This window comes from Falco peregrinus, chromosome 4 (genome assembly GCF_023634155.1).
Source record: "Falco peregrinus isolate bFalPer1 chromosome 4, bFalPer1.pri, whole genome shotgun sequence".
Taxonomy (NCBI): Eukaryota; Metazoa; Chordata; class Aves; order Falconiformes; family Falconidae; genus Falco; species Falco peregrinus.
The window spans coordinates 110453019-110465637 of record NC_073724.1 but is presented as its reverse complement, the minus strand read 5'-3'; the positions used below and the strand labels follow the sequence as shown (position 1 = coordinate 110465637).

The 12619-nt window shown below is 37.8% G+C and overlaps 1 protein-coding gene across 1 annotated transcript in view; it reads left to right on the top strand.

The window, feature by feature from the left end:
* Positions 1-525: 525 nt before the first annotated feature.
* The window catches only part of DEUP1 (deuterosome assembly protein 1), a 44731-nt gene continuing 32637 nt past the window's right edge, over positions 526-12619 (top strand). The window contains exons 1-4 of the mRNA XM_055802865.1: positions 526-615; positions 1774-1838; positions 9285-9456; positions 10777-10872. Of these exons, the coding sequence (XP_055658840.1) occupies positions 526-615; positions 1774-1838; positions 9285-9456; positions 10777-10872 (423 nt within the window). The remainder of the gene's footprint in view (positions 616-1773; positions 1839-9284; positions 9457-10776; positions 10873-12619) is intronic.

Sequence of the window (12619 nt, the reverse complement as noted above, 5' to 3'; positions counted from 1 at the left end):
TAAAAAAAAAAGATGAAGAAAAGAAAAAAACACCCTGCCTACTGATTCCTTAGATCATGTTAAAGCAAGAGTACGTGCTTTTTACCCGGGTGACATTTCCTGAGGAGAAATCCTCGCCAGCTCCCTTCAGGCCCCCGGGCAGCTAGCGCAGGGACGCAGCGCCCCGCCAGACACGAGGGACAGGGCGCCGCTCCCGCCCTGCCGGCCCCCTCTCGCTCCCCCCTCCCCCGCCCCGGCAGGCGCCCCCGCTGCCCTGCCCCAGCCCCGCCGCCCGCGCCTCAGCCCTCCGGCAGCTCCGCGCCGCCCCCGCCAGCGCCCAGCCCGTGTCCGCCCCTCGGGCCGCCGCCCGGCCTCGCCCCCTGCCCCACCGCCCCGGTGGCCGGTCCCACCCCACTCCCCCGCCTTCCCGCCTCGCCCTGCCGCCCTTCGGCGTTACCGCGGCGACCGGAGAAGCCGCCCGGCGCTGTCCACAACGGCCGCGGGGAGCGGCGGACCGGGGCGGTGGCGGGCGGGAGCTGGGGCGGGATGGGGGAGCGGGGGGGAGCGGGCTGCGGAGCTCACGCCGCGGCCGTGGCTACTTCGGGTGCGAAAGGAGCGGCGGGGGGAGCACGGCAGGTAACGGGAGGGGAGGGGGCGGCCGCGGCACCGCCGCGGGGGGGCGAGGGGCGCCGGGGCCGTCCCGCTCTCCTCAGGTGCTCGGCGTAGGCAAGGCTGCCCCGATGCATGTGTCCCCTCAGGTGCCGGCTGGTCCTGTGACTGTCACCTCAGGTGCCTGGGCCTTGTTACTGCCCCTGCGGCAGTGTCACCTCAGGTGCCTGGTCCCTGTGGAGCCGGTGCCCCTGCGGCAGTGTCACCTCAGGTGCCTGGTCCTTGTTAGAGCCACACTGCCCCTGCAGCAGTGTCACCTCAGGTGCCTGGTCCCTGTGGAGCCACACTGCCCCTGCAGCAGTGTCACCTCAGGTGCCTGGTCCCTGTGGAGCCACACTGCCCCTGCAGCAGTGTCACCTCAGGTGCCTGGTCCCTGTGGAGCTAAGGCTGCAGTGCCCTGTGGCAGCGTCCGCACATCTGTATATACAGGTACCCATGCCCCTGACAGCCTTGCTGCTCCCTGCCATGAGGAACTGGGGCTGTTTCATGCCTCTCTGTCACCCATAATGTGGCTGGTTCCCATTCTTGCATGCAGCCAGGCTTGCCCCACATCCTTGCGTCCTGCTGGACCCACAGAACCAGACTGGTCCCAGCAACAGTCTTGTTATGATCTTTCTGCTGATGTGCTTGAAGGCCGTGTGTCTCAGCACCGTATCTGCTAAGCAATGGAGTAAATAGTCAATAGGAGTCCAAAAAACTCTGTTTGAAAGCAATTATAGCCCGGGTATAGGTTAATTAGAGTGTGTGAAGGTATGAGAAATGGTTGATGAATGTAGCCACAGATCTATGACAAATTTAGGTTTATATGTTTTAGAGTGTCTTGTCAAATCATTGACATCACACAACAGGAAATGATCCATAACAAACTTCCTCATGGAAATCCAGGGCTACCCTCAGGCCAGCACCACCTCTATCTATCTCAGTGCTGCACCAGGTGTGGGAGCTGTTGACACCGAGTTGAGCTTACTTGAGATGTTTTTGCCTTGCCCATTCCAGCCTGTAATTAGAACTACATTTCTTTGCAGTGGGAGAATCCCAGAAATGGAAAGGAAAGCATAGAACTATCCAGTATGCACTACCTGGCTGTGTAAATGCACACATTTAAGATTGCTGTTGTTTCAACAGGTTAAAACAACAATCAGTAATATGGAGGAGGACTTAGAAGTGTTTCAGGAGCAAGCTGTCACCAAGTAAGTAATGACTTACTGTCTGGGAGTTGAATATAGAATGGAATTGAATTACAGGGGTTTATTAAAAATGTGAAACAATATTAATGATTTTAGAAGCAAACGTGATTCTCAGTTTCTTCTGCTTTCTATACAAACTGGAGAAGTTACTGATAATTAAGAGAACACATCACTGTTTTAGCTAATAATCTACTGACTGTTTCTTTTAGTTATTTAATTTTTTTAAATCTTAATACCTGAACAAGAGGGGGGAAAATGAAAGCTATGTGGGGTTACATTAAGATGTTAAGAAATGTTATTTTGAACTGTTGTAAAAAATAGTTGAAGTTGCTAGGCTACAGCAGTATAAACTTACATTTCACAGCTCTTAAAGCATTCAAAAATCTTAAAAACAAAGCTATTAATTGCTAAAGCCCTAGTCTTATTTTGCACAGGTAATAACCACAATTGTTCTTCCCAAGTATTAAGTGCATTTTCATCACAACACAATCATCTTTTTTTGACAGAATCCAAGTTTTGTTCTTTTGATGTTAATCTAAAAAATATTAGTACAGCACAAAATCTTTCTAAAGAAGTGTAAACATGGATGAGATTTTCTGTAGGACCTGATCCCATCTAGCCTGTTCAAGGAACACAGCGATATAAAAAGTACTTCTCCATATAACGAGCTAAATAGAATATTTATCTATCATAATTTGCAAATAAACTTGCTACCTATTTTTCATATAAAACAGTTTCTTCTATCATTATTACCAAGAAGCTGTCCAAGGTAATGTTATGCATATTAAGTGTAAAATTTCTTTAAAATAACAGAAACACAAATATTCTATCACACCTTATTCTGGCCCAAGAAAGTTTTAATAGGATTTGAAAGTGTGCTCTGTTGTACTGAAGAATAATGTGTGCACTTTTCATGACAAAAATTGCTGCAGTAAAATATTGTATTCTGAACAATGTGGTCCTTTTTTTGGCTTTGAGGGGCATTTTTTAAATTACTGATCTGATTGGTAAATATCGTCATATAAAAACTTGAATGTTTAAAAAAAGCTAAATAATGCTATTCTTTGGACATTTTTAACAAATCAGAAGTCTGTTTCAAGAGTTCAGATTCTGCCTTACCTTTGTTGTAATTGACATACATGAAATTTCAGTTCTTTGCAGATGAATCTAGAGAGTGATTTGTCCCGTCATAAACTGGGTATTCTTGGTAGCTATTTATTTCCATTAACTATACAAAGAATCTGAAAGAGTAGTTTAGAATACACATTCAATAATAGGAGACATTCGTTTCAGCCTGTGCTGACAGTATTCCAGAGATAATGCAGACAGCTTTAAGATTTGGGAAGATGGCTGAATAATAGTGGTGTAAATCATGACAATTACATCCCAACTGCAAGAACTCATAAATCATAAATTGTTAAATAAATTAGTTGTGGTTCATATAATGGAACTTTGGGGTAGAAGATTCCAATGGACTGTTTATCACAACTGATTTATATATTTCCCGTATTTAAAGTAAATTTTAAGAAGATAAAATGAATAAATATCAGCTCTAGAAGCTGGGTTAAGGACCAAAAACTAATTAATGTAAGACGGAAACCTTTAACATTGTTCTGCATAGGTTTTGCTTGTGTTTGCATAAATACTGTCATACATATTTTCCTATTTGTCAGCAAACCTGAGTAATAAGGGAAGAAGGCATGAGGTAGAGACTGACAGTATGAACCAAATGTTTTTTTAATTGTCAGTTTCTAAATTACAACTTTGTTCTAAGGTATATGGACAATAATATTCTTTCTATGTCTATTATGAAACAATCAGAAAAATACGGATCTGTGCCCAACTCTAAAGCAAAAGACAGATAAATAGAGCTAGAAAGCTCTAACTAGTACAAAATCATTTGTGATAAAGGCCTGGAGTTGGTAAAAATTATTATCCATCTTGGCTTGTCTAAATTCGGAAACATCTAGACTTTACATGAAGATAAATAGTTATTAATGACAGCAGAATATGAATCATCTCTATTTTCACCAATATGGAGATAGAATAAGAGTAAGAGCTTGCCCACAACACTTAAAAAATGAGATACCTTTAAGTATTTTGAGCTGTTTCAAAGTAAATGCAACCAAAGAAAAAAAAAAGCTGCCACTTGCTTAAGTACAAGTCATTACTTCTATGTATGAAGAATCCATTCGATGTACATATCCAACAAGGTGGGAATGCTGAATGCATATAGGTAAAAAAACATATGCATACTTCTTTGCTGTATGGGAAGACTTGTTCTTTGTGTGTTTGTTTACCTGATGGCATCTTAAACAAAAGATACCAAAGTTTTCCATATCCAGTAAACAAAATAAATTGTCATGATTGTGATACAATATGATTTGCCATATTCTGAGGGGGATAGTTAGAACTCTTCAAAACACTGAATGGACTAAAATAATAGTAACAGCAGCTAGTAGTACCTCTATGTTAGCAGGTGGGGGGCAACTGCCAAATACATCTTTATGCAGATCTGTTTGTAATACCACAGCCATGATCCAGAGTAGTTCTGGTAGTAGAACAGCAGCAGTAATCTACAGTGTCAGTCTTTCCTTTTTCAGCTGTAGGGGTACCTAGAGGATCTAGGTAAGGAATTAGCAAAGATGAAGATAGACTGAGAAGTTATTTCAGAAGGGATTTTTCCTTCAGCAGCTCCCTTTTATATATTGGTGGTTCGAAACGTGCAAAACTGTAGAGAGAAGATTTTCTAGCAACAGCTGCGGAACTTGCCTTGTGTAGGATGGTCTGAAAGAGACAGGTGAAACTTAAGAGGTAATGGTACCAGCCATGGTGGATCTGAAAGGGGGCCCTAATGATCCAGACTAGAGGTTGCATTTGCACTTGCAAAACAGTATTTAGATGATCCTTGTGACACGCAAAAAAGAAAGTACCTATTTCTGAAGGCTGAAACCAGATAGCTGAGTCATTGCTGGTGGTTCACCAATGTGTTGCCATCTGACATCACATGAGGCTGTAAGGGCATAGGTCCTTATACCAGTGTTAAAGAAAAAGTAGTCCTGATGCAGTATTGCTTCATCTTCTGTTTTTAAAAACCCATTTCATATTGAACCAAGAGGGAATCAAAGTTTACTGCATCATTAATGTTCTTTTGAGATAAGCTTGAGGCACTTGGGAGGAGGGTATTTTTGTTTTGTACTTACTTGCTTGCACTTTATTTATTATTATTCTGTGTCTCATATTAAACTTTAAAATGGCATTTCTACCAGTTTTAACATTAAAAAGACATTAAAATTTGTGTGTATTTAAAAAGCCTTTCCAAGCTTAACATTGATAATGTTGAAGTTTCAAGGATTTGTTGATATAAAAGTTTTAAAGAATTTTACCTTAAAAAATCACATTGAGTTTTAATTATATTGTAAATGTAACAAATTTGCTCCAATTTCCTGTAATAATTATCAAAACAAGGGTTATGCACCATTTAAGCACCAAAGAAAGATATTCTATAGACACATACCTGTGTTACAGTACTCTTTTTAGTGTAGTGCAGTCAGAAGTTGAGCATACAGCGTATGAAATGCAGAGTATGTGGGACCAGCATGACTCACAGAACAACCTACGGACAACTTCAGTATGTCTGCATGGGCACTGGGAGGGCAGACATCTGGAGAGCTGCCTGAACAGCTGGGGTGGGAAAGATTACTAGAAAAGAAAGGAAGCATTTTCATGCTAGCATTCACACAAGACTGTGATATTAACTACCAGGAGTAAAAGCATTTGCTTAAGTGAAGGCTTGGTTTGCACAGTCATTTACAGTAAAGGAGCATGTTAGCTAGCTTACTGTTGTTCAGCGAAGTGCTGGCAGCACTCTCCACAGTTGAAGGTTCACTGGCAATAGGGATGTTAACTCTGAGCACATGGCTGTGTGTTTTGTTAAGAGCAGTTCTGCTAAAGTAGAGCTCCTAATTGCTTGGTACATTCTTGGTTGCAATGTCCCCCCAAAAACATATGCCAAAATGTAATGACACAAAATGACATTCTGTGCTAATTTGGGGTACTGAAATCCTCTCCAACACATCCTAGGATGGAGTGGTTACAGGCATACTGCTGTGCTTTTGTAGGTTCCTGCTACATTATTCAGATACTGTATCAACTTCTGTCGCTGTGTGACTGTCTCTTTGGCAATTATTTATAAAATAATAGCTATGCTCATTTTAACGAACTGTCATGCCATAGAGATACTAGAATGACTGCTAACTGATTAGTGATCATAGAGGCACTTTATGTGCAGACAGAGGTGTATACTATCAGCAATCAAGAGAACACATAGCTTTTAATTTATATAAAATTAAAGAACCAATTAAATTATAGCCAGTGGCTATCACTTTTACTTTTAGGGAAAGTGTCAGTGAGATAAATAATACTATTAAAAGGAAAATGGAGCATGTCGTAACTCAAAACCAAGTCACAGCATTCTTGAATTATTTTGAAGTGAAGAAACTTGTTTATCAGAAGGCTAAATTTATTATAATGAAAAGTAATAGATCACAATGCTGGTTTTGCATTAGTTTAGGTAATAGGAAGGATAGTTAACAAATTTATGAAAGAATAAAATTGCTGGGTTTATCGACAGGAAGTTCAATACAGTCTTCTAATCAAAATAAAAAAAAAAGAAAAAGACACTTGAAAATTCTGCAATAGTATGAGGAAACGGAAATTAAATGCAGATTAAACTTCAGTTGTACAATGAGTAGTCACTATGACAGATACAAAAAGTGAAAAGAAATTAAGTATACCACTAACAACTTACTAACAGTATAACTCGTTGAGATAAGGGAGAGTTGACAGTGGAGACATTGGTTTTATTTGTACCTTCATTTAGATATTACAATTATTGGACACACTGATCTCCAAATTGTTGCAGAGGGAAAAGTGCAGGAATTTTCACAATAACCAGATCATATTATTGAAAAGAGTGATTTGAAGACTGTAAATGAGATTTTTAAGTTTTTTATGGCCAAGATATGGTTGCAATGACGAAAAAGATGACATATTTCAATACATTCCAATATGTGATAAAAGTATGTTTTCTAAAGAAAGTAATAAAGCTATATATTAGTGTAATTTATAAATAGAATCTCTTGTTTAGAAAAAACGTAAAGCAATTAAAACCAGAACAGCTAACAAGAAAAGTATTAGAAAAATTCTAAAACTGAAGTGGAAAAGAAGTTGAAAAGCTTATCAACAGTTAACTCATGTGAGCACAGGATATGCATATAACAGATGCCACTAAAAAAAATGGTGCAGAAAGTAAATGTTTACAGAGAGTGAAATGAAAGAGATGCTACTTCTCGCAAGTTTAAAAATTTAACACATTATTCCACTGGATAAAAACAGTCAATGAAAGGTTTTCTTTCACTCCAGTGAGATACATGCCCCTTTTCATACTTCGTATAAAAATATCTACATCCAACATTCTATGAGCTCTGACCATACTAAAAATGCTTAGAAGATACGGTATTTTCAAAAAACAAATGAATTTGATTAAAGAAAATATTTCAATAAATGACATGAAGCAAGCATTACACAGTGGTAAGTCTGCTAAAGGCTTTTATCAAAATACTGTCTGCACTAATTCTGATCCAGTATCTCAATTTAAGTAAACTCAGATTAAATTGGAGTCTTTAATGACTGACAAATAACAGATTTTTTTGTGATGTGTAATTAATGACAGTGATAGAAAAGTCTCTTTTTTCCATATGACTCAATGAAAATTAAGTTTTATTGAAAATTTATGGGCTCATATACATAGTTAAGCAATTTGTCCAATAGCTACATTTTCTTTGTAACAGTCTAAAAGCAGCTTTGAATTCACCTGTATTTTATGGGGAGGAATTAGACAGGAGCATATACTCTCCTTTATGTTTTTCCCAAACTCTAGAATCCTAGGTTAAATGGATAAGAAGCAGTAAGTCAGGAAAACATAATGTTCAGGAACATTTCAGTAAACAGTTTTATTTAATTATGACATAAATTTTTTTCTAACAGGATGTTTTACTGAAAGTTTAATAGGTTCATGAGTTCTAGAAAGATTCTGACTTTTAAATAAATCATTGCAAATCTGAAATGCCAGCTGTAAATTTACAGATTGAGAGAAGCTAGCATAAAATGAATTCATAAAACAATTGAGGTTAACAGGGCAATATATTCTCCAAAACACTTCAGGAAAAAAAGCCATCATATACCCTAGAAGGGCTGTATTATTTTGATGTGAAATAGTCATTTCCACAAATAAAAGGTTTTTGAGTGTAGAAGGAGTAATGAAATTTCTTGCATAGAATGTATCCAGAGCCATTTTTTTCTATAATCTATATCTTTCTTAGTTCAAATTTTTATATTCATCATCAAATATAAAGTTGGAATGGATGTGGAATGAAGAAATCGCCATACTAAAGTTCAGATACTCTGTATATATCTGCTAAATGGTATATGTCAGCTGATTTAAACATTGTTTGACACTGTCCAGACAAAATTTCCTTTTTTTCAATTAGTATACTGCTCCTATATAAGGGGCAGTATAACAAGGCAACCAAGAGAGCAACTTTGACTGCTTTCAGTTTTTGATGGCCCTTCTAATATACCAAAATTAACCATCTATCATTATGTTCTTACTTAGGACACATAATATTCCTAAAGCAACACTGTAAAACATTGTTTATTACTGACAATGAAGTTGTAGTGTAAGACATGTATTCCAAATTTAACCTCAGAAGTTTGGGAAAAAATCTAATGTTTATGTTGCAGGTACTGTACAAATCTTTATGAAATCCACCACACAATCCCCCCAAAACAAGTTCTTTTTCAAAATGTACTCACCTCTGTGTTTCCTAGTAGAATAAAAACTTAAAAGTTGCCTTTTTATTTAAGTTCATTTTCCACAAACAGAAGGGGAAAACAGAGTGTAAAAGTTGAATTAGCAATTAAGAATTGTGGCTCACTTTCAAGCCAGCTGTTTAAGAACTTTCTCCAACAAACTGCTTCCATCATTATGTGCCCATAGTGGGAAGTCCTGTGCCCATATGCAATTTAATACTCAGCTTCTCCTACTTCTGTCCATAGAGGTTTGGGCCTGGATACCTTCAACTCAATTTGTGCTTATTTGATAGTTCATCCCTGGAAGAGTAAGAGGATATCAAACATCATGTAAGCTAGGCAAATAGTCTAGAATATGCTAAATACTCTGATTTTGACTTCAGGCAAACTTAAGATAGTGAGATTCCACCTACATTTGAAGGCATCATTTAGCTTTTCCATTTCTTTCTTTCTGATGGTGAAAAATGGTTATTTCCATCAAAATTAAATATTAACAATGTAAATATTCTTTTTTGATCCCTTATTGGTTTTTTTTTTAAAATTGAAAATATAAATCTCTTCTTTTTATGTTATTAGAGCTTCTCCGTATGAAGCTGAAATTCAGGAATTAGTGCATCAAATTGATATCATGGTAAATAGCAAGAAAGTGGAATGGGAAAGGAAGATGAAAGCTTTAGAAGCAAAGATGGATATCTGCGATCAAGAATTAGCAAGTGCCCAAAGCAAACTGCATCAAAAAGGTCAAGAGGTATTTAAAAATATCACGTTCTGTAAAGAAAGTATTTATTCTGGCAGTTAGTTAATAGTATGCTTTAAATGCTCTGTAAGGAGACCTGTTCGTTCTGTCATGTACAAACACCAAACACCTTTTGAAGGTCACTAATTGTCCTTAGTGTTTTGTTTTAAAGTATGCTTCTGTTCTGAAAAGTGATTGTAAAAATGTCATTGAAAGTCTCGTATTTCTTCTATTTCCTTAAAGCCTAAATATTCTCAGTTTAGCTATAAAAAGATAATTTTATTTTTTAAATGCCAATACATCTAGTTTAATCAGAAATTTTAAATGGAAATGTACAGTTCAAAGAATTTCACATAATTATATCTTTGTAATTCCTGCTTATACCTGATTTTTATCATTTTATATGATATGCTGTCTTTGTGTGATAATTCCATTATTAGTAGTGAAGATTTGAATTGTATTACCACTCTAGACTTGCTTATCACACTGAAAGCCCCAGCGTACTTGATGTTGTCCATACTTCACAGTCTTGTCTGCTGAATATTCATTCAGAAACATTAGTAAATTCTAGCACAGCGTTCAGTCCTAGTTCAAGATGTGAAGTTAGGTGTTTACACATGGGCATGCTTGTGTGAGCTAGGTGTCTAAACTGCCAGTGAGAATTTTGAAAAAGAGCAATTAGAAACTTGCTTTTAGTCGTTGCAGCCAGAGGAGCCAAGAGAATGATTCAGCTAGCCAATCCTTAAAGCATCAATTCATTTGCCTGTACAGAGAAATATTTTAGCATATTCTACCTAGCTTCCAGCTGCCCCTCCAGAAAAACATCAGTGTCATGTATGCTCTTTGTTATATTTCTCAGATCCCTGTGAAACTCAGATAATTCAAGATACCTCAAATGACACTGTACTTAGGGAGCTGAAATAAGTCTGCAGTCTCCTGCTAATTTGCACATAAGTAGCTGAAAGTCATATATATTGTTATATAAGCCATTCAAGTGAAATTTTCACAATGTGGCACAGCAGTTCATTTATATACTTGGGTCAGAAAAGCTTTCATTAAATGGCCTTTCAAGATGGACTCTTACAGTATTATCATTAAATCATAACATAAGCGTACTATGAGATTTTTTTGGTATAAAATCCCTAACTTAATGTTGAAACAATCTGGGTTTGTGGTATCCTGTTTTATTATTAAGTTACTGAATGAATATGTATTTTTAATATTTATCTTTAAATAATGGTCTTCTTTCAAAGTTTCAAATTACTATTACAAAAATGACATATTTTGGATAGCTTCAGAAAAAGTAAAATTCAATGCTTGTTCTAACTATAGGTGGGACTACTTCAACAGAAACTGGAAGACTTACAGAAAACTAAATATGAAATGGCTCAGAAGTATGAAACTCAGCTTCAAGCACTGAAATCTCAAGTAAGAAAAATGTCGGGTTTAGTGTTTTATGATTCCAGTATAAAGAGCTTATACATGCCTAATAGTATAGATGTACCTTTATGGATTTGGGAAAGATGAATCATATCATACAAATGATGGTGACTACAGCTTCCTACCAGGCTCCATTATCATTTCTGTACTGCCATGTCCAAACTCTTTGGATGGTTTTTGATGTGATTGTGACATCTGTTAATAAGACAGATACTTGATTTCCTGACTTTAGACTAATAAACTAAAAGCTTGGTAAATAAGTGAAATAGATAATTAGATTCATGCTGGTAAGACTCTGATGCACATGAGGAATTTTAAGACTTAAACTGTTATCACCATGGCTTTACAATAAGTTTTTCTGGTTTCAGTTTGCCTGATTAGCAGGGATTATTAAGGTGGTCTGATAGCTTTCCATAAGTGAACATATTATCAAAACTAGAGTAACCTGTATTATTGATACTGGGAATTTGGTTTGGCTTTATTTATTTTAGAGTGTGCTTGCAGCCCAGAAAGCCAGCCGTATCCTGGGCTGCCTAAAAAGAAGCATGGCCAGCCGGTAGAAGGAGGCAATTCTCCCTTTCTGCTCTGCTCTGCTGAGACCCCACCTGGAGTACTGCACCCAGCTCTGGGGTCCCCAGTACAAGAAAGACATGGACCTGTTGGAGCAGGTCCAGAGAAGGGCCATGAAAATGGTCATAGGTTGGAGCACCTCTCCTGTGAGGACAGGCTGAGAGAGCTGGGGTTGTTCAGCCTGTGGAAGAAAAGGCTCCCAGGAGACCTTATAGCAGCCTTTCAGTATTTAAAGGGGGCTTATGAGAAAGATGGAGAGAGATTTTTTACCAGGGCCTGTAGTAACAGGAGGGGCAAGGGTTTTAAACTGAAAACCAGTAGATTTAGATTGTACATAAGGAATAATACTTTTTTCCATGGGGGTGGTGATAGACTGGCACAGGTCGCCCAGAGAAGCTGTGGATGTCCCATTCCTGGAAGTGTTCCAAGGCCAGGCTGGATGGGGCTTTGAGCAACCTGGTCTAGTGGGAGGTGTTCCTGCCCGTGGCAGGAGTGTTGAAGGAGGATGATCTTTAAAGGTTCCTTCCAACCCAAACCATTCTATGATTCTATGATTCTATTTGCCTGTGTTTGTGTTGTGCTTGTATTTTTGTTGCTTCATTATTTCCCACTTCAATCGTGACTCTTAATTCTTAGCGAACTTCAGTCTATTCTGTTTCTCTGATTTTAACAAGTTAACATACACAATTCAACTGGTTCTCCTACTATTCTACTGTTTCCTTCACTCGATTTTCCTACCAGAGATTTAGTGTTACAATTTCAAATTTCCACTCATCACAGTTATACTAAAGTCATCTTGGATTGCTAGATTGGATATCATTATTTTCATTTAGAGGTGGTTACTCTTACCACCCAAATCCATCAAATGAACAAATTTATAACTTATTTTTAAGGTTATGTTGTGTTTAGTTTATTTTTTCTTTTATATGTGAAAAATGATATGTAATTAACACTTTTAATCATTTGAGAAAGTAGCTAGAAACAAAAACTTTTTTATAATTTACACAAATTACAGAAAAAGAAACATCATTTTGGCATGATTACTGAGAAAATAAATATCATACAATGAAAAACAGTGTAACTTTTTATGTATAAGTTGTAAGGTATTTTTAGCAGAGCAGAACTAGCCCCCAAAATATAGCAGACTTCTCTTTTCTCATCTTTT